This window comes from Felis catus, chromosome A2 (genome assembly GCF_018350175.1).
Source record: "Felis catus isolate Fca126 chromosome A2, F.catus_Fca126_mat1.0, whole genome shotgun sequence".
NCBI lineage: Eukaryota > Metazoa > Chordata > Mammalia > Carnivora > Felidae > Felis > Felis catus.
Window position 1 is genome coordinate 10,775,604 of NC_058369.1, and position 23,146 is coordinate 10,798,749.

Consider the following 23,146-nt stretch of genomic DNA (forward strand, 5'->3'; position numbering starts at 1 on the left):
GAGTGTGAGTGGGGGAGGACCAGAGAGAGAGGGAGACATAGATCTGAGGCAGGTTCCAGGCTCCGAGCCATCAGCACAGAGCCTTATGTGGGGTTGGAACTAACCAACTGCGAGATCATGACCTGAGCTGAAGTCGGACGCTTAACCGACTGAGCCACCCAGGTGCCCAACCCACTCATTTATAATCAATTTATTTAAGATGTGAAAAAAAGGAAGTGTGTGTTGAAATTAGCAATATAAGGATTATTGTTGACAATTAAGTGGTGGGAATAAAAGATCAGTTGGATGCGACTAACGAGGGAACGCCGGGTACTGTCTTACAGGATAATCTGAACATTTCCAAAGAGTTTTCAGTTAAAGGAAATATGAAAATAGACTATTAGGTATGGAAGGAGGTGCAGTGAGGGAATGTAAACAATATTTTTAAGATGGGGTATTTTGGAGCATATTCTGTATCTTTTAGAAAGGTCCAGACCAATGGAGGGAGCCACGACCTGGCAACTGCAGTTCTGGAGACATACATTTCACAGAATCTTCTCTGCATTAGGTCACTTAAAAAGTTTATTTAAAACTCGAACAGGCATATGCTAGAGGGTTTTATTTTGCACTTATTTCATTACCTGGAGGACGAATTTATGTTGGGGTTTATTGGCCATTTACTTTGCCTGTCGTAAATTATCAGTGTAATTTCTTTGCCTTTTACATTGAGTCTGAGTGTTCTTATTCTTTTCTTTGTTTGATGCTCCTGTTGAATCATTTTCTTCCTTCCTCTTGATTGCATTTTTTCACACAAATAATTCTACTCCTGAAACCAATATTACACTACATTTTAACCAACTAGAATTTAGATAAAAACTTTAAAAAGCAAAAAAAAAAATTGCAAATTTTAAGCCAAGTTTACTATTTGCTGTTTGATTCTTGTATGTATGTACAGATATATTTTCTGGGTGGTGTGAGAGTTTATAAACTTTGAGTGGTCAAGTCCACCAGTCGGCCATACTTTCTCCCCACCCCTTGCTTTCTATGTGCCTTGTAGTAATAAACTGCCTTTTGTATGTATTGCCACCTACCTCCCATCTGTGCTTCCTCGCTGCTACCTTTTGTTTTGTGATTGGATCTATTTTCTAAACTAGCAATTGTCCTTCTGCCGTCCTGTGGAAACATGAATTTCTCTTGCATTCAACTTATATCTTTCTCACAAGTGTGTGTGACCCCACTTATGTTTGTATAGAATGAGATTATAATTTTATATTCTACTCCCTGCATTATTTTTAAAAATTTTTTTAACGTTTATTTAGTTTTGAGACAGAGAGAGACAGAGCATGAACAGGGGAGGGGCAGAGAGAGAGGGAGACACAGAATCTGAAACAGGCTCCAGGCTCTGAGCTGTCAGCACAGAGCCTGACGCGGGGCTCGAACTCACGGACCGTGAGATCATGACCTGAGCTGAAGTCAGACGCTTAACCGACCAAGCCACCCAGGCGCCCCCCTGCATTATTTTTAAAGTCAGTTATAATCATAATTCTTGTTTTCCTATTCTTTCTTGAGGTTTTTGCCTATTCCATTTTGATTTTGAGACGTGTGTTAATGTGATGAAATTATATTTTATATCTTCTCCTACAGAAGAGTCTTTTAAACTCAATTTTAATTAATAAGTTTATTTTGAATTCACTATTTATCCCAGTTTTCTTCTCCCTGCTATTCCTTGTATTTTATAAATTCCATTTTCTAAAAATGTGTTACTATATAAATGCACACCTTTATGAAACAGCAAAAAAAAAAATGAATGAAAGAAGTGAGGTCCTGCTCATTTGGATCTTACATTCAATGAAGAAAGCAGAGTGTATCTGACACAATGTTCTCAGGGATAGACATATGAAGAAAGGAAACACGTTTTTGCACACTCACACGCACACACATATAACTCAACAAGGAGAACCACGAGTGATTGGTCTGCACCCTGACCACGTACGACATGCTCTGATATTTTCTATTGTGCCTTAGTTTTTCTATTCTAGTTTATTCTTGCAAACCACACCCTGACCCCACAAATGGTCCCAGTCTCAGAATATGGAAAACTCCTCTCCCTGGTTCTCTGTTCCTGTGCTAACAGCTCCCTGTTTGTGTTCTCTCTCTTGTCATTGACAACTCCTGTGAGCACAATCTCTCATTCGTTCATGCAATATGTATTTATTACTACTGTCCCCAACCAAACTGTGTCTGGGGGTAAAGGGTGGGAGTAAGTATAACATGCCCAGGGCACCCACAGTCTAGCAGGGAAACATATATGGAATTAAATAAAAGTGATAACACCACATCTAAATTATCACAAAAGAAACTTTTTTTTTCTTGTGGGAATGTCAAAACATACACACACACACACACACACACACACACACACACACACACATTCATGAAGGAGACGACTCCTTGCTGTCTGAGAGAGGAGATGGGAGTTTCAAGACAGAAGAGGTGAGAACTTCCAAATAGACCAGTGGATGATTCCAACCAGAGGGGAAGCAGGTGTGTAGGGGCTCGGAGTCTTGAGACTGGGGCTTGAGATGAAGCTACAACTCAAGTTCAGTGTCAGTAGAATTGATGTGGGTGAGGCAGCATGAGTGCAAAGCTGTTGGGTCAGTCAGGGGAGGCAAGCCAAGTGTTGGAAATATGGATTTGGGGTTCATTCTCCAGGGGGGAGTCAGATGAAAGCATTAAATCAGGAAGGTGGACAGTAACGTAATTGTAATATAGAGAGATCTCTCTGGGGGGTAAATGTGAATATTAGCTAGAGGGGTGCTAGTCTGTGATGGGTGGAGAGAGGAAGAAAACTGAAAGAGGGCTATATAACTGGGGCCCCAGAAGTGGGGAGTGATGGGCACTTTGAGAGAAGAAAAAGTCGGTCAAATCTCCTCACCAGTAAGAAGCAGTCATTATCAATTGAGGGAACTATGCTAAGTTCTTTATGGCGTGTTCACCAAATCTGCCAACCACCTGAGCAGGATAGATACCTCTAGCCCTACTATTTGGGGAGGGATATTAGCATTTACAATAGTTTGGTTGGGAAGGTGGGGGAAGAGAAGAGAGGGAAACAAACCACAGGAGATTCATAGGGGTAGAGAGCAAACTCAGGGTTGATGGAGCAAGTGGGGGAGATGGGCTAGATGGGTGATGGGGATTAAAGAGGGCAATTGCTGTGATGGGCACTGGGTGTTGTAAGTGATGAATCACTGAATTCTACTCCTGAAAACAATATGTTGCTCTGTATGTTACATGAGTAGAATTTAAATGAGAAAAAAAGAGTAGTTTGGTTGGTTCTCCAAGTTCAAAAAGCAAACATATGTAGATCCAAAATTCAAAACACGAGTCTCTGATGATGAAGCTGTTGCATCTTATATCATTTATAAGAGGTGGGGTTTTGTTAGCAAATAATCTCTTAAAATCCGCCACTTTTGTTGTACTCTGTACATTACCCTTAGAGAATTGTGGGGGGTTTCCCTTGCTTGTTATTTAGCGGGATGTCTTGATAACTTAGACATCCTAACTTTTCCTTTTAGATAGATTGCTTTTTGCTGCTTCATTATTCTGGGCTTGAAGGAGACGTACCTGGGGTTGGGGTGTTGCCAGAACAAAAGACCATTCTCATCCGTTGGTAGGGGCCGCCTCAACTCATAGATCTTTCTCCCCACTTTTCTTGCTCTCAGTTTTTGAAAATGATATTTTAATTTCTTTAAACACTGGCTATGAAAAGTTCATATTAATGCAGAGACCCATGTTTACATGCTCATAGAAGACTTAACTACTGGAACTTGGATGTATTTTCACATCTTTAGAGGAAAGAAAATCTCTTTTCAACAGCTTGCCTTGTATCAGTGTTTACCTAATTAATGTGCCTTGAGGTGAGAATAGTCTGGTTGTGACATGGTCCTAGGAGACTAGGGGGCACGCACGTGTGTGTGTGTGTGCGTGTGTGTGTGTGTGTGTGTGTGTGTGCCATGAGCGGTTCTCAAAGCAGAGGTCCTGGAACCCATAGCTCCATAATGTGACCCTTAATATACAGACCAGATTATTACCCAACACATGAAGATAAGAAGGGGGCCCATTTCTATCCAAAGATTCTTCGGAAACAAAATCAATAAAGTGCAAGGGACGCTATGTGAAGGAGGGATTCCTTGTGCCGTGAAGTTTCATCAGTACCGGGGAGGCCACCTTGTTCCTCAACATTCCCTGCCACCATCTGTCACCACTCTTCCTCTTGCTCATTCCCCTCAACGCAATGGCTTTGGTTGACCATTGAATGACCAATGAATATTGGCTTTTAAAACAACAAGCAAACCAACAAAAAGAAAGATGGTGACAGGGAGTGGGAGATACTGGCTTCCAGTTAAGGAACGAAGGACACACAGGACTAAAAGGCACAGCAAAGGGAATATAGTCAGTGATACTATGGCGGCTCCACGTGTGGTGAGCATGGTGTAATGTGTAAAACTGTTGGATTGTACACCCCAAACTGCTATAACATGGTGCGTCAACCACCCTCAGGTTTTAAAAATTGATTAAAAAAAATGACTTTTCTCAGAGCCTCTGCTCTGGTCGTTCCCTCTAATTGGTGTACTTTTCCCCAGAGGACTTTGTGTCTCCTACTGTCTCCTTGAGGCCTCTGTTTAGATGTGTTTTGGTATGCCCAAATAACCAGTAAAAAGTAACGTCTCCACCCGCTCTTTCCTTTACACAGGCTTTGTTTTTCTTCATAGCACCTGTCACCTTCTCATATTTTATCCACTGTTTCATTTGCTTATCCTCTGTCTCCATCACTGAACCTTATACACTTTTATTTTTTTGACACCTGTACTCTTTGCCTGGAGATGAGTCAGTGCTCAAGGTTATTCCTCAAACGGGTGACAGAATTTCTCATTAAAACTATAGAATCCGTGAATATTAGCGGAAAAAGCTAATTGTGGGATGTGAATTCCTATTCAAAGCTGGCATGAGGGAGTCCCCAGAGGGGGCAAGTTCTATCCAAAAAACTATGGATATTGAATTTTTGAAAGAAAAATAAAAATTATAGAATTTCAATGATATTTGCAATGTTCATTGTTGAGAAACTCGGTCATGCTATTTTTTGTTCCCTGATAGTCCCCTCTAGCCCATGGAACCAGGAAATGATTCACAAATTTCAGAATTTTTTCTTCTGGGACTATCAAAGGAATCAGAGCTGCAACTCCTCATTTTTGGGCTTTTCCTCTCCATGTACCTGATCACTGTGTTTGGCAACCTGCTCATCCTCCTGGCCGTCAGCTCTGACTCCCACCTCCACACGCCCATGTACTTCTTCCTGGCCAACCTGTCCTTTGTAGACATCTGCCTCACCTCCACCACCGTCCCGAAGATGCTCTGGAACATCCAGACCCAGAGCAAAGTCATAACCTATGCAGGCTGCATCACACAGATGTATTTTTTCCTACTCTTTGCTGGATTGGACAATTTTCTACTGTCTGTGATGGCCTATGACCGGTTCGTGGCCATCTGTCAACCCTTGCACTACATGCTGATCATGAAACCCACCTACTGTGGGCTGCTTGTTCTGGTGTCCTGGATGATGAGCACCCTGAACTCCTTATTACAAACCTTAATGATGTTGTGCCTGTCCTTCTGTACAGAGGTGGAAATCTCCCACTTTTTCTGTGAAATCAGTCAGGTGGTCCTGCTTGCCTGTTCTGATCCCTTTCTTAATGACATGCTGATGTATTTTGCAGCTGGATTGTTGGGTGGTGCTTCCCTAGCTGGGATCCTTTACTCTTATTCTAAGATAGTTTCTTTTGTATGTGGAATCTCATCATCTCAGGGCAAGTATAAGGCATTTTCCACCTGTGCGTCTCACCTCTCGGTTGTCTCCCTATTTTATTGTACTGGCCTGGGAGTGTACCTTAGCTCTGCTGCTACCCAGAGCTCCCACTCGAGTGCAACAGCCTCAGTGATGTATGCAGTCGTCACGCCCATGCTGAACCCCTTCATCTACAGCCTGAGGAACAAAGACATAAAGAGGGCTCTGAAGAGAATCGTTGGGGTTCCAGTGTTGTAAAGGCCAATTGTCCTGGGGCTGTAGATATGCCATGATTGCAGGGCTCAAAGCATCAGAGCCAAGAACTGCTATTCTTTGATCAGACTGTGGGAGTAGAATCTGCCCCTTCTATTTATTTCTTGGAATTCCCATTTGTTTGATTTCAACTTCTCCATACATTTCAATAACTCACTTTATTAAGCTTCTGATCTGTCTGATATACGGTTTCTCCTTTGTCCACTCTCATACGTTCCCAATGTTTTCCCAAATGTTGGATCACAAATGCCTGTACATTTCTGTATCTTACAATGGGCAAGTTGGATTTTATTTTATTTCTTTCCAAGATTTTATTTAAATTTACATAGTTAGCATATAGTGTAGAATTGGTTTCAGTAGTATAGTTTAGTGATTCTTCACTTACCCAGTTCCCATCACAAGCCCCCTTCTTAATGCCTCTCACCCATTTAGTCCATCCCCTCACCCACCTCCCTTCCAGCAACCCTCAGTTTGTTCTCTATTGTTAAGAGTCTCTTTATGATAAAAATACTCAAGGACGTAGGGATAGAAGGAACATGGCTTAACATCATAAAAGCCGTATATGAAAGTCCCAGAGATAATATCATCCTCAATGAGGAAAAATGGAGTGCTTTCCTAAGATCATGAACATGACAGGCATGCCACTCTCACCACTATAGTTCAATAGTACTTGAAGTCCTAGCCTCAGGATTCAGACAACAAAAAGAAATAAAAGGCATCCAATTTGGCAAGGAAGAAGTCAAACTTTCACTCTTTGCAGATCACATGATACTCTACATGGAAAACCTGACTCCACCAAAAAAATGGCTAGAGCTGATACATGAATTCGATCAAGTCACAGGTTATAAAATCCATGTACAGGAATAGGTTGCATTTCTATACACCAGTAATGAAGCAGCATAAAGAGATATCAAAGAATTCATCCCATTTACAGTTGCACCAAAACACCCCAAGATACCTAGGAATAAACCTAACCAAAGAGGTGAAAAATTTATACACTGAAAACTATAGAAAGCTTATGAAAGAAATTGAAGAAGAACAAGAGAAATGGAAAAACATTCCACGTTCATGGATTGGAAGAGCAAATATTGTTAAAATATTGATCCTACCCAAAGCAATCTACATATTTAATGCAATCTCCATCAAAATACCCCAGGATTCTTCACAGATCTAGAACAGACAATCCTAAAATCTGTATGGACCCAGAAAAGCCAAAACAATTCTGAAAAGAAAACCAAAGCTGGATGCATCACAATTCTGGACTTCAAGATGTATTTCAAAGCTGTAATCATCAAGACGGTATGGTATTGGCACAAGAACAGACAAATCAACCAATGGAACAGAATAAAATACACAGAAATGAACCCACAAACGTATGGCCAACTAATCTTTGACAAAGCAGGAAATAATACCCAATGGAAAAAAGACAGTCTCTTCAGCAAATGGTGTTGGGAAAACTGGACCTCAACATACAGAAGAATGAACCTGGACCACTTTCTTACACAAGAATACACAAGAATAAACTCATGAATAAACTTATTCATACACAAGAATAAACTCAAATGGATGAAAGACCTAAACTCCATCTAAATCCTAGAGGAGAAAACAAGCAACAACCTCTTTGACCTCAGCCACAGCAACTTCTCACTTGACATGTCTCCAGAGGCAAGGGAAATAAAAGCAAAAATGAACTTTTGGGATCTCATCAAGATAAAAAGCTTCTGCACAGTGAAGGAAATAATCAGTAAAACTACAAGGCAACTGAAGGAATGGGAGAAGATATGTGCAAATAACATATCAGATAAAAGGTTAATATCAAAAATCTACAAATAACTTATCAAATTCAACACTCAAAAAAACAAACAATCCAGTGAAGCATTGACAAAAGAAATGAGTAGACATTTTTCCAAGAAAAACATCCAGATGTCTAATAGACACATGAAAAGATGTTCAACATCTCTCATAAGGAAAATATAAATCAAAACCACAATGAGTTACCACCTCACACCTGTCAGAAGGGCTAAAATTTAACAACTCATGAAACAACAGATGTTGGCAAGGATGCAGAAAAGTGGAACCCTTTTGCACTCCATTTGGGAATGCAAACCGGTGTAGGCACTCTGAAAACAGTATGGAGGTTCCACCAAAAAATAAAAATAGAACTACCCTACGGGGCAGCAATTGCACTACTAGCTAATTATCCAAGGGACACAGGAGTGGTGGTCGAAGGGTCACGTGTACTCCAATATTTATAGCAGCACTATCATCAATCCACAAAGAATGGAAACAGCCCAAATGTCCATTGACTGATGAACTGATAAGGAAGAAGTGGTATATATATATATACATACATATATATATATATGTGTGTGTGTGTATCTATCTATCTATATATCTATATCTATATCTATATCTATCTATCTATCTATCTATCTATCTATCTATATACACTGGAATATTACTCAGTGATCCATAAGAATCAAATCTTGCCATTTGCAACATGGATGGAACTAGAGTATTTTATGCTAAGCAAATCTGGTCAGTCAGAAAAAGGCAAATATCCTATAATTTCACTCCTACGTGGAATTTAAGAAACAAAACAGATGATCATAGGAAAATGTAAGCAAAAATAAGATACAGAGATGGAGACAAGCCATAGAAGACTCTTAAAGACAGAAAACAACTGATGGTTACTGGAGGGGAGGTGGATGCAGGATGGGCTAGATGGGTGGTGGGTATTAAGGAGGCCACTGGTGATAAGCACTGGGTGTTATATGTAAGTGATGAATCATTAAATTCTATTCCTGGGGCGCCTGGGTGGCGCAGTCGGTTAAGCGTCCGACTTCAGCTCAGGTCACGATCTCGCGGTCCGTGAGTTCGAGCCCCGCGTGGGGCTCTGGGCTGATGGCTCAGAGCCTGGAGCCTGTTTCTGATTCTGTGTCTCCCTCTCTCTCTGCCCCTCCCCCGTTCATGCTCTGTCTCTCTCTGTCCCAAAAATAAATAAACGTTGAAAAAAAATTAAAAAAAAAATAAATTCTATTCCTGAAATCATTATTACACTATATGTTAACTAACTTGGTTGAATAAAAAAATAAATAAATAAAAGTAAAAAGAAATATGTAAATAACTCATACAACTAAACAGCCACAAAAAACAATGGGCAGAGAATCTGAATAGACATTTCTCTAAAGGAGACATCCAGATGGCCAACAGACAAATGAAAATATGCTCAGCATTTCTCATCATCAAGGAAATGTAAATCAAAACCACAATTGAGATACCAACTCACACATGTCGGAAAGGCTAAAATAAAAAACACAACAAACAACAAATGCCGGTGACAATGTGGAGAAAAAGGTACCTTGCACACTTTGGGTCGGAATGCAAACTGGTGCAGCTGCTGTGGAAAACGGTGTGAAGGGGCCTCAAAATTTAAAAATAGGACTACCTTACGATCCAAGAATTCCACTACTGTTTCCAAAGAAAACAAAAATGCTAAATTGAAAAGATATACGCACCCCTATGTTTATTGCAGCATTCTTTACAATAGACAGGATATAGAAGCGACCTAAGTGTCTATCAATAAATGAATGGATAAGGAAAATGTGGAACACACACACACACACACACACACACACACGAATATTTATCGGATGTGTCATTCACAAACATCTTCTTCCATTCTTTGGGCAGCCTTTTAATTCTCTTGCTTGTTTTCTTCACTTTGCAGAAGATTTTTACTTTGGTGACGGTCCAATAGTTCATGTTTGCTTTTGCTTCCCTTGCCTCCTGCAACATGTCTAATAAGAAGTTGCTAAATCCGAGGCCAAAGAAATAGCTACCTGTGTTCTCCTCCGGGATTTTGATGGTTTCCTGCCTCACGTTTAGGTCTTTTGTCCATTTGGAATTTATCTTTGTGTATGGCGTAAGCAAGTGATCCAGCTGACTTTGCCTGTTGCTACCTAATTTTCCGGCATCATTTTTGAAGAGACCTCCTTTTTTCCATTGGATATTCTTTCCTGCTTTGGTGAAGATTGCCCGTATCATTGTGGGTCCATTTCTGGGTTCTCTATTGTGTTTCATTGATCTGTGTGTCTGTTTTTGTGCCAGTACCATACTGTCTTGATGACTACAGCTTTGTAATACACCTAGAATTACCAAATGTTTTATAAATGTCAACTTTTAACCTGTATTAAAAATACAAAACTCCTAGTTGATTTGTCAAAAGAATTATGAATCCAAGGATTATTGTACCCATGGTTTTACAGCAAATGAACACATCTTTGCTTGGTGGAGAGGGAATAGGTATTTTCTAGACTATCAGGAGTTGTGTTCTCACCACAACCCATGTTTTAAAGAACCAAGGGTCATAGTCAACACAGGTTCCTGAGCCACAGATTTGGAAAAAACTTTCACTCAGGTCTGTGAAAAGTTTCAATGTTAGAGCTCTGGAAGCCAGGAAAGTTCGAGGGGGAGTCATAAAAATCGGATATGCCTGAATTCTAACCTGTATCTTGGGAACAGAGAATCTACAGGAAAAATTCCATGCTGTCCAGATATGTTCCCATGGGGAGACGGGCTCAGGGGTTGGAGTAATAATGGGAAACGTGTCTAAGGAGTTGGTGCAGAGAACAGATACAGCAAACATAAGGAGCTAGAAATATTTCCTCTGCTGCAGATCCAGACATGTCTAACCCGAAGCTGGAGGAGACGTGGCTTTTGCATTTGGATTCTTAGCCTGGCTTGAATGCTTCACTCCTTCCTGTTCTGGGATTGCAGCTTCACTCTCGATCATCAACCAACAGGAAGGAATTCAGACTTCCACCTGGAGACGTTCCTCTCACAGACCCCATCCAGGTGAGGCTCAGAGCTCAGCAGGTATTTCAGGAAAGGTTCAGAGAGATTGGTAGCTGGAAGCTATTTAATAGACTATTTAATAGACTATCTAATAGTCTGTGAGAATTTTAAAAGGAACTACACCCACGAAGACTCAGGAGGGAGAAGACTCCTTGCTTCAGAAAGAGGAGATAGGATTTTCAGGATAGAGAAGAGGTGAAAAACTCCAAACGGACCCCGGGGGGGTGACTCCAAGCAGAGGGAAGCAGGGGTGTAGAGGCTCCGAGACCTGAGCCGGGCCTTCCGGGGAGGCTACAACTCAGGCTCGGTGTGTGTGAGATCGAAGGGGTGAGGCGGTGTGAGTGTAAAGCTGGTGGGTCGGTCAGGGGAGGCAAGCCAAGTGTTGGAAGGTATGGAATTGGGGGTTCATTCTCCAGGGGGGTCACTGGGAAGGGGTTAAGGTGGACAGTCGTGTAATTGCAATATTAGAAAGACCTCTTGGGTAATTGTGACTATTGGCTAGAGAAGTGCCAGTCCATGATAGGTGGAGACAGGACAAGGAACTGAAATAAGGCGGTGGATTTGGGACCCAGAGGTGGGGAAGCGATGGGGACTTTGAGAGAAGAAAAAAAATCAGCCAAATCTCCTCACCAGTGGGAAGCACTCATTATCCATTGAGGGAACTATGCTAAGTTCTTTATGGCGTATTCACTAAATCTGCCAACCACCTGAGCAGGATAGATACCTCTAGCCCTACTGTTTGGGGAAGGATATTAGCATTTACAATAGTTTGGCTGGGAAGGTGGGGGAAGAGAAGAGAGGGAAACAAACCACAGGAGATTCATAGGGGTAGAGAGCAAACTCAAGGTTGATGGAGGCAGGTGGGTGGGGATGGGCTAGATGGGTGGTGGGGATTAAGGAGGGCAATTGCTGCCATGAGCACTGGGTGTGGTAAGTGATGAATCACTGAATTCTGCTCCTGAGACCAATATTACACTGTATGTTACCTGACGAGAGTTTACAGGGGGAAGAAAAAGAATAGTTTGGCTGGTTCTCCAAGTCCAAATAGCAAACGTGTGGAGATCCCCGATTCAAAACCGGTTTCTGATTGTAAAAGTTTAGCATTTTATATCATTTAGAAAAGTTGTTCTTTAGCAAATAATTTTCTAAAACCCCCCACTTTTCTCGTACCCTGTGTATTTCCTTTTGTGAATTGTGGGTGTCTTCCCTTGTTATTCTGGTGGGATGTCTTGGTAACATGAAAACATTCCTACTTTTTCTTTTGGATAAATTGCTTTTTGCCGCTTTATTATTCTGGGCATCAAGGAGATGTACCTGGGGTTGGGGTGTCGCCAGAACCAGGGTCACTTTCTCGTCACCATCACCAGGGGCCACCTGAGATCATTAGATCTTTCTCCCCACTTTTCTTGCTCTCAGGTTTTGAATTTGATTTTTGTTTCTGTAAATACTGGACACAAAATGATCACCTTAAAATCAAGACCCAGGTCTACATGCTCACGGGAGACTTATCTACTAGAATTTGGATGTTTTTGCAACTTATAGGAAAGACAATCTGATATTGCACAGCTTGCCTTGTATCATTGTTTGCCTAATTATTGCGACTGGAGGTGAGAATAGTCTGGTTGTGACATGGTCCAAGGAGGCAATAGAGCGTGTGTGTGTGTGTGTGTGTGTGTGTGTGTGTGTGATGAGCAGTTCTCAAGACAGAGGTCCTGGAACCCATACTTCCAGTACGCGACCCTTAAAATACAGGTGCCAGGTTAGTACCTACAATGAATATAAGAAGGGTGCCTGTTTCTATTCAAAGATTCCTTGGAAACGAAATTAATAAAGTGCAGGAACACCATGTGAAGGAGGGGTTCCTTGTGCCGGGAAGTTTCATCGGTGTCCGGGAGGCCACCTCATTCCTCCACATTCCCTGCCACCACCTCTCATCAGTGTTCCTCTCGCTCCTTCCCCTGGACACACTGGCTTTCTTTTGAGCCTGGGTCTTTAACACAATATGCAAACAACAAAAGGCAGGATGGTGAAGGGGAGTGGGAGACACTGGCTTCCGGTTGAGGAATTCCTTCCATGTTCAGGAAGGGGAGACTCAGAGGAGGTAAAGGCCCAGCGGAGGGAATACTGGCAGTGATGCTGTCACAGGCTGTGTGGTGACAGATGGCAGCTCCATGCCTGTTGAGCAGGGCGTGATGTTGACACTTGTTGAATCACTGTGTGGCGCCCCCAAACTAACGTGACCTGGTGTGTCGACCACCTGCATGCTTTAAAAACTTAATTTAGAAAAACCCACGTCTTTCCTCAGAGCCGTCGCACTCATAGTTCCCTCCGATGGGCACGCTCTTCCCCAGAGGACCTTGTGTCTCCTGTCTCCTCGAGGGCTCTGTTTACATGTGTGCCGGTGTGCCCGAACAACCAGGAAGAGCCATCCCTCCATCCACGCTTCCCTTTACACAGGCTTTGTTTTTCTTCACGGCACCTGTCACCCCTGATATTTTATCTGGTCTTTATTTGCTTATCCCCTTTCTCCATCACTGAACCCTCCAGGCTTTTGTTTCTAGACACTTATACACTTTGCGTGAAGGTGCACTGACTAGTGCTCCAGGTTATTCCTCAAACGCGTGACAGATTTCAGAATTTCTCATTAAAAATATATAATATATGAGTAGATGGGGAAAAAGCTAACTGGGGGATGTGAAGTCTTAGTTAGAGCTGGCAGGTGGAGGGGAGGAGATTTTTCCCTGAGAGGGGAAAAATTCTGTAAAAAACCTATGAAAATTGATCCTTTGAATACAATATAAATTGTGGAATTTCAACAATACTTGCAATGTTCATTATTGAGGAAATTAGTCATGCTATTTTTTAGTTCCCTGGTAGTCACCTCCAGCACATGGAACCAGGAAATGATACACAAATTTCAGAATTTTTTCTTCTGGGACTTTCAGAGGAACCAGCATTACAGCCCCTCATATTTGGACTTTTCCTCTCCATGTACCTAATTGCTGTGTTTGGGAACCTGCTCATCATCCTGGCCATCAGCTCTGACTCCCACCTCCACACACCCATGTACTTCTTCCTGGCCAACCTGTCCTTTGTAGACATCTGTTTCACCTCCACCACCGTCCCAAAGATGCTGTGGAACATCCAGACTCAGAGCAAAGTGATTACCTACGCAGGCTGCATCGCGCAGATGTATTTTTTCATACACTTTGCAGGATTAGAAGTCTTTCTCTTGACCGTGATGGCCTATGACCGCTTCGTGGCCATCTGTCACCCCCTACACTACACGGTCATCATGAACCCCCGGCTCTGTGGGCTGCTTGTTCTGGTGTCCTGGGTCATGTGTGTCCTGAATTCCTTGTTACAAAGTTTAATGATGTTGTGGCTGTCCTTCTGTACACACTTGCATGTCCCCCACTTTTTTTGTGAACTCAATGAGATGCTCCAGCTTGCCTGTTCTGACACCTTTCTTAATGACATGGTGATATATCTTACAGCTGTGCTGCTGGGTGGTGCTCCCCTGGCTGGGATCCTTTACTCTTACACTAAGATAGTTTCCTCCATACGTAGGATCTCATCAGCTCAGGGCAAGTATAAAGCATTTTCCACCTGTGCGTCTCATCTCTCGGTTGTCTCCTTATTTTTTTGTACGAGCCTAGGAGTGTACTTCAGCTCTGCTGCTACCCAGAGCTCCCTCTCAAGTGTCACAGCCTCGGTGATGTACACGGTGGTCACGCCCATGCTGAACCCCTTCATCTACAGCCTGAGGAACAGAGACATAAAGAGGGCTCTGAAGAGAATCATTGGGGTTCCGGCAATGTAAGGGCCAATAGTCCTGGGGCTGGAGACATACCCATGACTGCAAGGCTCAGAGCCTCAGAGCTATTCCTTGATCAGACTGTGGAAGTAGAATCTGTTCCTTCTATTTATTTCCTGGAATTTCCATTTGTTTGAATCCAACTTCTCCATATATTTAAAAAACTCCCTTTATGAAGCTTCTGCTCTGTCTGATACACTATTTCACTTTTGTTCATTTTCATGTGTTCCCAATGTTTTCCCCAACCTTAGATCACAAATGCCTGGAAATTTCTGTATCTTACGATGGGCAAGTTGGTCTCCTTGAAAATAAATCAAATGATTTATACCATGCCATATAAATTTTCCCTAATTTTCCCCAAAGAATAATCCCAAGGTGGGTTCTTCATGTGGAAAAATACTGCACTTGGCCCCTAGGCCCTCGACACAATTTTATTGTAGATGGAAATACAAAACCTCTGCTTTCACCTGGAGTCTGTCAATCCCTTTTAAGTCCCTTCCTTAAGAACTCTTTGATGATGTGGACCATAGCAGGGGTCCATTGAAGCCTCAGGCTATTGACACCAATGCTTAGGTAGGAAACCCCAGGCATTTGCATATGGCCTTGTGCTTGTGGACATTCCCCCAAGTGTTTCCCTGACCAGAGCCTATGCTGTGACTGCCCTGGCCTTTGGGTTCTTATTTTGGTCACAAGACACACCTCAGCACCACCCACCGGAGGACTCTAAAAACACAAGGTTCATTGCTCACAAACGTTGAGGGCACATGGGGTTCCCAAAGGCCATTCAAGGAGGTCTCAGAGAGGGAGAGACTTTAACAGGGAAGGAAAGAGAGCACTATGAAGGATCTGGCTTTTGGGGGGCCCATGGGGGGAGTGACTATGTTTTTCTGGGCTCATTTTTTATGGATGAATTTAAAACACGAGTGGAGTTAGAGGATTGGCCAAATGGGCCAAGGAGAGGGGGAATGGAGTGATGGAAAGATCAATAATGAGAATGGAAGACACAATGTGTGGAATATAGTCATCGATGATGTACTAGCGGTAATGGGACAGGTGTCAGTACACCTGTGTGAGCCCGCATAAAGTACAGAGAAGTTGAATCACTGTATTGCAGACCTGAAACTAAGGTAACATCGTGTGTCAACTACGCTCATGTAAACAGTTAAGAAAAAGAATAATAAAATATTATCCCCCAGTACTCAAAAATAACAACAGCAAAAACCAGACAAAAAGCCCAGTAACGGAATGTGGGCACCGAACGGGAAGAGTGGGGTCACTCACAGTTGTTACCTAGATTACCAGGGCTTTCTAATGGGGGGATTTGTGGGAGGGGGGGCCTGCATGTTTGTATAGTAACTGAATCATATGCCTGGCAATGTGTTAATATGAATGGTGATCTTTGAAATGGGTGCCTCAGAAGTGAAAAGCCTAATGTCAGGCAATTATTGTACAAACACGCTTCTGTGTCTCATAACTGGACTCTGTTGTTATTGTTGTTGTTGTTGTTTTCTGTTATTCAGCCCGGCATCCAGGGGCCTATCATAGCCACTGGCAAAAACTGATGAGCAAATGAAATGTGTACCTCCCCTGGAGTCAACATGGAAAGACAAATTGGAATAAACAGATTGATCTAATATGTTCTTGGTGTCAGAGGAGACCATAAACCCGAGGAAGCAAAACACCCATTGTGTTCCCATGCAAAATATTTCTTTTTCATGCGCTGCCTCTATTTATTGAAGCATGGAGGCTTTTGTCCGCAGCTGAGGTGGTTTGTTCACTGAGGTAAGGGGTTGCTTAGTGTCTTCTGTTTTATCTCCAAATTCGCTTCCCGTTTCTTCTGAAAGCTTTGCAACGCTACCTACTATCATGAGTCTTCCTACCGCCGCATGAAATAGGTTCCTTTTCCCAGTATTTGTCACAAATGATGGCAAATGAACAGTATCAGCCCCATCCATTTCGTGCCTCCGTCCCCCTCTGAAATCACTCCCACCTGCACGACCAGAGGATGCTTCACACGAGAGCTGGATGTCCTGCTGGCATGTGGCTCAGGGTCCCCAGTTGTTCTGCACAAACATGGATGTCCTTCAAACTCTCCCAGTTACCCAGAAGGGAGCCCACTTGTTCGTAATGTCGTGGGAAATAAACTTGAATCACAGAATGATCATGAGTGCTCTCCTCAACGTCAGATCATTTGCCACAAATAAAAATCAGCACATCTTCTAATTGTCTAAGGTCCGTTCGCTTGGGTTATTGTGTCAGTCAGCTACTGCTGTATAACAGGCGGTCCTTGTCAAATAACATATCATAATACTTTTACAATCAAATGGAATCATGTGCGGGGGAGTGTTTCTGATCTCTGCTGGGCTCCTCGTGGGTCTGGGGTCAGGTGTGAGTCTCTACATTGTGTTTCTCAGGCTCATGCGTGGTGTTGGGCTTGGCTGTAGTGCTCTTCTGTCTTCAACCAATTTATGGTCAGATACGGTTCCCGTATGGAGGTTAATCTTTTCTTTATGGAAACAAACTGCTTTATCATGTGAATTACTTAAATGTAATTCCATCGTTCATACATCCATATTAACATTTGGCTTCCTTCCCCATTAGAAGTGCTATCTCCCAGCCCTCTTAAGTGAGAATCAGCTACCCGTTCTCTAGATCCTAACCTTAGCCATGACCCATTCGATTTTTTTCCACTGAATTAAATCATCGGAGTGTAATTACACACTATAACCTGAATATGTAAAGTGTGCGCTTTGGTGAATTAAAGGAGCCACACGCAAATGAACAGGAGATATTTCAAGTTTCTGTTTGTGTATATTTTAATGCTGTCACATAAGCTTTAACTGCTTTGTTGGAGAGTTTCTTTTCTAAGTTTATTTATTTATTTTGAGAGAGAGAGGAGAGAGAGAGAGAGATGGGTGAGGGGCAGAGACAGGGAGAATCCCAAGCAGGCTCCACAGTGTCAGCCCTGATGCAGGGCTCAGTGCCGTGATGTTAGGTAACTTCTAAACACTCAAGCATCCTGAGACTTTGCTGAGTTCATGTATCAGGTCTAGCAGTTTTTTGGTGGAGTCTTTCGAGTTTTCCATGTAGAGTGTCATGTCATCTGCAAAAAGTGAAAGTTTGACTTCTTTGCCAATTTGGATGCCTTTATTTCATTTTGTTGTCTGATTGCGAGGCTAGGACTCCCAACACTATGTTAAACAACAGCGGTGAGAGTGGACCTCCCTGTCATGCTCCTGATCTTTGGGGGAAATCTCTCAATCTTTTCCCATGGAGGGTGATAGTAGCTGTGGGCCTTTTTTTGTATGGCTTTTATGGTGTTAAGGTATGTTCCTTCTATCCCGACTTTCTCAAGCATTTTTATCAAGAAAGATTCTGTGTTCTGTTGAATGCTTTTTCTGCATCCACTGACAGGATCATATGGTTCTTGTCCTTTCTTCTATTAATGTGATGTATCACATTGATTTGCAAACATTGAACCAGACTTGCAGCTCAGGAATGAATCCCATGTGATCATGGTGAATAATTCTTTGGATACACTGTTGAATTCAATTTGCTAGTATCTTGTTAAGAATTTTGCAGGATACAAAATCAATGTACAGAAATCGGTTGCATTTCTATACAGCAATAATGAAGCAACAGAAAGAGAAATCAAGGAATTGATCCCATATACATAGACCTGGAGGAAACTGTAACTCACAGTGGTGCTGTGAGCTTACTCATCAGGAAGGGGTCACATTCATGGAAAAGGAAGAACAAAAAACCTAACTGGAGTTACTGCTTCCAAACTGGTCTCTTGGGATCAGAGATTCATTAGAGAAATGTCCTTTGTGTGCCAAAGGGTTGTCCACTTGGGAGCCATGCTGGAGTAAGAAGAGAGACATGTACCTAACGAGCAGATACAGGGTGCCGAAAATACCTCCTAGTCTCCTGTCTGTCAGTGTGTGCAACCTTAGACAGGAAGGGTATGGTTTTCATCTGGTGTTCTGAGTACTCATATTGGCTGGGGGCTGATGCTTCTCTGACCTTCCTGCTTTCTCCATTGAGGAGAAAATGATCTATAATCTAGCATCCAGGGAGGAATTCAGCATCCAGGGAGGGATTCAGACTTCCACAAGGAGACCTTCCTGTCAGACAACTCAGCCTCATCATCCGTGGATGAGAGGGTCAGAGAGAGTGGAAGTCGAGAACATTAATCTGTCATCTCCTGAGGGCGAATCCAATTTAGCCCAGAGTATATCACTGTGTCTGTGTGTTTGCTCGTTTAATTAAGTTATAATGTATTTATTCAGTGCTAATGTCAGTTTCACCGAATGACTGCCGTTCACACTTTTGAAGATCTTTCTTATTCTGTATCATTCAATTGCTATTATGGCCGTGCTAGAAAAAATATGTTGAGATTGTTAAATTCACTGTGTGTTTCTAATCGAGTATAATTTTGTCCCCAGGGGACATTGATCAATGTCTGGAGACACTTTGTCTGTCACGCTGGAGAGGGGTGCACAGAGGTCAGGGATGCTCTGAACATTTTACAAGGCACAGGACACTCCCCACCACAGGGCAGGCTCTGGGCAGGATGGGTGCAGAGACTGGGAAACTCCTGGTGACAGAATGTCAGTATCTGTAATACAGCCGCTTTCAGCTTCTGCGTTCAACCTTGTTACACTTACTCTTATGCCAACAAATTCAGAATAACCCTTTGGCTCCTATTTGAAAGTTTCAACCACAAACAATGTAACAGTCCTGTAAGTTTTTTTCCAGGCTGCTGGGTGAAAGAGGCAATTCTTGTTATTTTCCTAAACCATCCCTCAGTTTCAGCCAAGGTCATATGTTTGATGACCATCCTGATTGGTTTTATTATTATATGCCCATAGGTTATTCTCTCTCTCTCTCTCTTTTATTTTTAAAACATTACCAACATTTCAAATGATTTCCTGAGATCATTGTTTCTCAATTGATTTTTGCAACATATTTTGATCATAAAAATTTTAAATTTTATTTAAATAAATCTATCTTCTTACTTCTGAGATTATGGCTTTATTTAGTGGGTTTGCTCACCTGTGAATGTTATATGTAGTTTCCTTGATGTTCTGCTATATTGTATGGTTACGCTTACACTGGGGTCATAATCCCTCTGAATTTTTGTGAAGTGTCTGAGGAGGGGACCGGTTGCATATTCTTCCAGATAGATATCCATTGATGCCAGTATTAGTTTAGCTATCTCTTCATTCTAGATGTTATTTAGCAATTCAACCTTTTCCAATGAAATGAAATACAACCTTGCCATATGGTCAATGTCCTTATACTTTGAGACCTAATTTCTGAGTCATCCCACAAATACAAACTGAGCATTGTAGGAACATTATACATTACATTTTTTCGCGTGTAGGCCATTGACAATTTAGTTATGAATCCATGTTGATATCATTAACAATTTCTTTTTTATAGCCAATTTCAGTTAGTTTTTAGTTTTCACATAATTTTGCTGTGGACAGCTGTTTAGAAACTAGTCATTTTCACCTGGTTTCATTATCCCTTATTTTTTAAATTCTATAATTTTTCATATCCTTGGTTTTTTCATACTAACCATATATTCACATACATTTGTGACAAAAACAAAAGTGAACAAAGAAGGTGAAATCCCTTCACTAATGTATGTTTCTGTGTAGCACCAAGGACAGAGAACAATAATATAAATATACGGATGGCATCATGCAGTCAAGCATAATCATATGAAACAAGTTTTTTGGTACACAACTGGACTGTCGTGATGTTGGGAGAATTTACAGAGCATGGTCTGGGGAAGCCTCTGTCCACTGGCTGACATACAGAATGAGGATTCGAGGTGCCCCTTGGGTTTGTGAAAAAGAGACCAATACGCAGAGTCCAAGAGTATCGAGAGGACATCACATAGGGAAGGGAGACGAGTGCCTGGGTGGCTCAGTGGGTTAAGAGACCTCTTCTTGCTTTCGGCTCAGCTCAGATCTCACCGTTCGTGAGATCCAGCCCCTTGTTGGGCTCTGTGCTGACAGCATGGAGCCTGCTTGGGACTCTCTCTGTCCCTCCCCTGCTTTGTGCTCTCTCTCTCTCACACCCTCCCTCCCCTGCTTGTGCTCTCTCTCTGTCAAAGAAATAAACATTAAAAAGAGAAAGGGATAACAGGGCTGCCCTCACCTGCTGTCAGCCCCCATGAAGACGAATTGCCCAAGTAATGATGCCAGAGGCACATGAAAGCGAAGTCTTCCATGGTTGACCTTGTAACTGTGCACCTTGTAGCCAATCACATGCGCTTCCTTTTGTGAAGTGTTGGCTTATCCCCTTGCTCATTTTTTCCCTTGGCCCCACCATATGTAAGGTGTTTGACGTTAGGAAGATATCGGCACTTTCGTCTTTGGGGAAGGTAAATGTGTTCTCACATAGTTTTTGCTGGACCTCAGGGGAAGTGGTCGGGTGCAAAGCTGTCAGAAGCGAGGAGGTTACTGTTTGTCATAGTCCCTCGGGGACCCTCTGAGCTTCTTGGATCCTTGAATTTCAATAAATAAATTTTAAAAAGTTGGGGTACTAACCTCTTCGGTTGTGTAATAGTTTAGCAGAAACAAGTAGGAATTTCATTATTAGATCACGAGTTACAAACTGTCATTTTTCCCTCCTTATGAAGTGTATATTAATTATAAGAGATACATTTCGATTTTCTGCAGCATAGACTAGCTTAGCACACTAAAGGGATTCTATGGTTTAATTTTGACAAAAGTACAATCTATGATGTAGTACTTTCATGAGCTGTTTCTCTATTGTAGAAATGGGCTCAGAGGAATTCAATGTGCTGTTCAAAGGCACAAACCAATTAGCAAGTAGTCTTAATTGGAATGATGTCAGGATGTTTCCGGTTCTGAAACTCTGGGAAGTGGTTCCCAACCAGAGTTGCTCTTGGGATTTTTGTCCATGTCTGAAGAGGTGCTTCTGAATACCTTCAGCCGCAGGACAACACCCGACAGAAAAAGTTATCCAGCTCCAAGGGTCAATGGCGAGAAGGTGAAGAAACCTGTTCCACACTAAGGTTTCTCCACTGTGCACACAATTCACCAGGGACTGTAGTTGAAATGCAAATTCTGATTCCTCAGGTCTCCAGGGGCCCCGAGAACCCTGCTTCTCTAACAAGCCCCCTGGTGGGTTTGATGCTGCGGGTCCTGGATGTGGAGAACAGACTGAGAGCAAAGCTGTGGTCCATCGTTAGGAGAAATTTAAGTTAGAATTAAAGTTGTGAAGATGGCAATACTAACCCGAAGATCTACAGATTCAATGATAATTTGAAAATAACAAAAATGGGGTATTCTTGGAAAACATTTTTAAAACCATCCTAAAATTAAATAAAAAATCTTCCAAGCATGAGCACAGGAGGTCATCCCATTTATTTATGTATTTAATTTCTTTCAGGACCATTTTATTGGTTTTATTTATGAGTCTTTTGACGGCAATAAGTAACCAATCATTCACCCCAGCGAATAAATCCCCTTAAACACTGCCACTGCTATTCCATACTTGATTGAGAGATGTACAGCTTGAGAAAAAATGTAGAGCATAGTAATACAAAGGAGAATTTAAAATTTGCTTTATCATAGTCAAGGTCATCTTTGACTCCAAGGCCGTATTAAGTCATTCTACATTTTTGAATTTCTGTTTCCGTGTAGACTCCACTGGTAGACAAGTTTTTGATAATCAGATTTGCCAGTGACTAATGTAAGCACTGGGGACATAGAGCCTGAGTAGAGAATGGGATCCTAATTCGGAGAAAAAAGCTGATGGTCTCATAAAACACACTTATCTGTTCATCAGGAAGAGCAGTTATTGTAGTGATATAGAAAAGAATGACAGACACAAAGTGAAAAACTGTGGTCCCAGAGTTAGGATAGAATAGAATGGAATAAATAGAATAGAATAGAATATAGAATAGAATCGAATAGAGAATAGGATAGTATAGAATAGAGAATAGTATAGAATAGAATAGAATAGAATAGAATAGAATAGAATAGAATAGAAATGGCCTATTTGCCAAATTGAATTTATTCCAACAGAGAGGTAACACATGAGTATTCTTTTAGTAAAACTAAAAACATTATTATGTGGAATGATTTTGTCATTGGTGAAGAAATTATTCTTTTTTCTTCAAAAATTTTTTAATGTTTTTTTTTTTTTGAGGGAGAAGAGACAGAGACGAAACATAAGTGGGGGGGGGGAGACAAAGGGAGAGACACAAATCTGAAACAGGCTCCAGGCTCTGAGCTATCGGCACACAGCCCAATGTGGGGCTCGAACTTGGGAACCGGGAACCTGAGCCGAAGTCAGATGCTTAACCAACTGAGCCACCCAGGTGCCCCTGT

The 23,146-nt window shown here is 41.9% G+C and overlaps 2 protein-coding genes across 2 annotated transcripts; both read left to right on the forward strand.

Annotated features, from left to right (window-relative positions):
• Positions 1–5,146: 5,146 nt before the first annotated feature.
• Positions 5,147–6,526, forward strand: LOC101085613 (olfactory receptor 7A17-like). Its single transcript, XM_004001250.2, has one exon. The coding sequence runs from the start codon at positions 5,147–5,149 to the stop codon at positions 6,077–6,079; it is 933 nt and encodes a 310-aa protein (XP_004001299.2). The 3' UTR covers positions 6,080–6,526.
• A 7,315-nt stretch (positions 6,527–13,841) lies between these two features.
• LOC101083405 (olfactory receptor 7A17-like) lies at positions 13,842–15,902 on the forward strand. Its single transcript, XM_045047282.1, has one exon. It carries the CDS (start codon positions 13,842–13,844, stop codon positions 14,772–14,774), a length of 933 nt encoding a protein of 310 aa, XP_044903217.1. The 3' UTR covers positions 14,775–15,902.
• Positions 15,903–23,146: the final 7,244 nt, after the last annotated feature.